Here is a 581-nt window from a genome sequence, read left to right as displayed (position 1 = left end):
AGATTCGTTTGCGTAGAGTGCAATTGTATGTCATAATAGGCTCAAAATTTAATCCATGATTGCCAAAAGAAATAAAGAAAGAGGAAAAAAATTAAGCAAGCTCCGGACCAGATGGAAGTGCTTCATAACCATCATGGTTCTTTGTTGTTGTGTCTCTTTCAACTGGAATGCACTTGAGAATAGCAGATATGGGCATGCTGACTGCTCCAATTAATACACTGAGCAACCAGTGCTGCCAGTTCAGAGGTACCGTGCTCGCAAAGGTTCCCAGGAACTCGACTATGATTGCTTGAAATGCCACTGTCGAGAAAATGACAGCAAAGAATATCTTGCTGTCGAACATGCCTCTGAATATGTTTATCTTTTCAATTTCTCTGCTGTTTATCTCATTGAATACCTTGCAAAAGAAAGAGATAATGGCAAAATGAACTAACATGTTATATTCAATTCTTAAATATATCCAGTATTTCAGGCTAAATGGTGAAGTTATGAAACATGCTAAGGGTATGTATGATTGGAAGATAAAAGCAAGGTAAATTTTATACATTAAAGTCATTTAAATACAAATTAATCACACTTTT

The 581-nt window shown here is 35.8% G+C and overlaps 1 protein-coding gene across 1 annotated transcript in view; it reads right to left on the bottom strand.

The window, feature by feature from the left end:
- Positions 1 to 7: 7 nt before the first annotated feature.
- Positions 8 to 581, bottom strand: part of LOC107474567 (calcium-transporting ATPase 4, plasma membrane-type) — a 12,670-nt gene continuing 12,096 nt past the window's right edge. The window contains exon 7 of the mRNA XM_016094187.3: positions 8 to 397. Coding sequence (XP_015949673.1) covers positions 92 to 397 — 306 coding nt within the window. The 3' untranslated portion in view covers positions 8 to 91. The remainder of the gene's footprint in view (positions 398 to 581) is intronic.

The sequence above is a fragment of the Arachis duranensis genome, chromosome 3, assembly GCF_000817695.3.
Source record: "Arachis duranensis cultivar V14167 chromosome 3, aradu.V14167.gnm2.J7QH, whole genome shotgun sequence".
Classification (NCBI taxonomy): domain Eukaryota; kingdom Viridiplantae; phylum Streptophyta; class Magnoliopsida; order Fabales; family Fabaceae; genus Arachis; species Arachis duranensis.
This window is presented reverse-complemented; position numbering and strand designations above follow the sequence as displayed.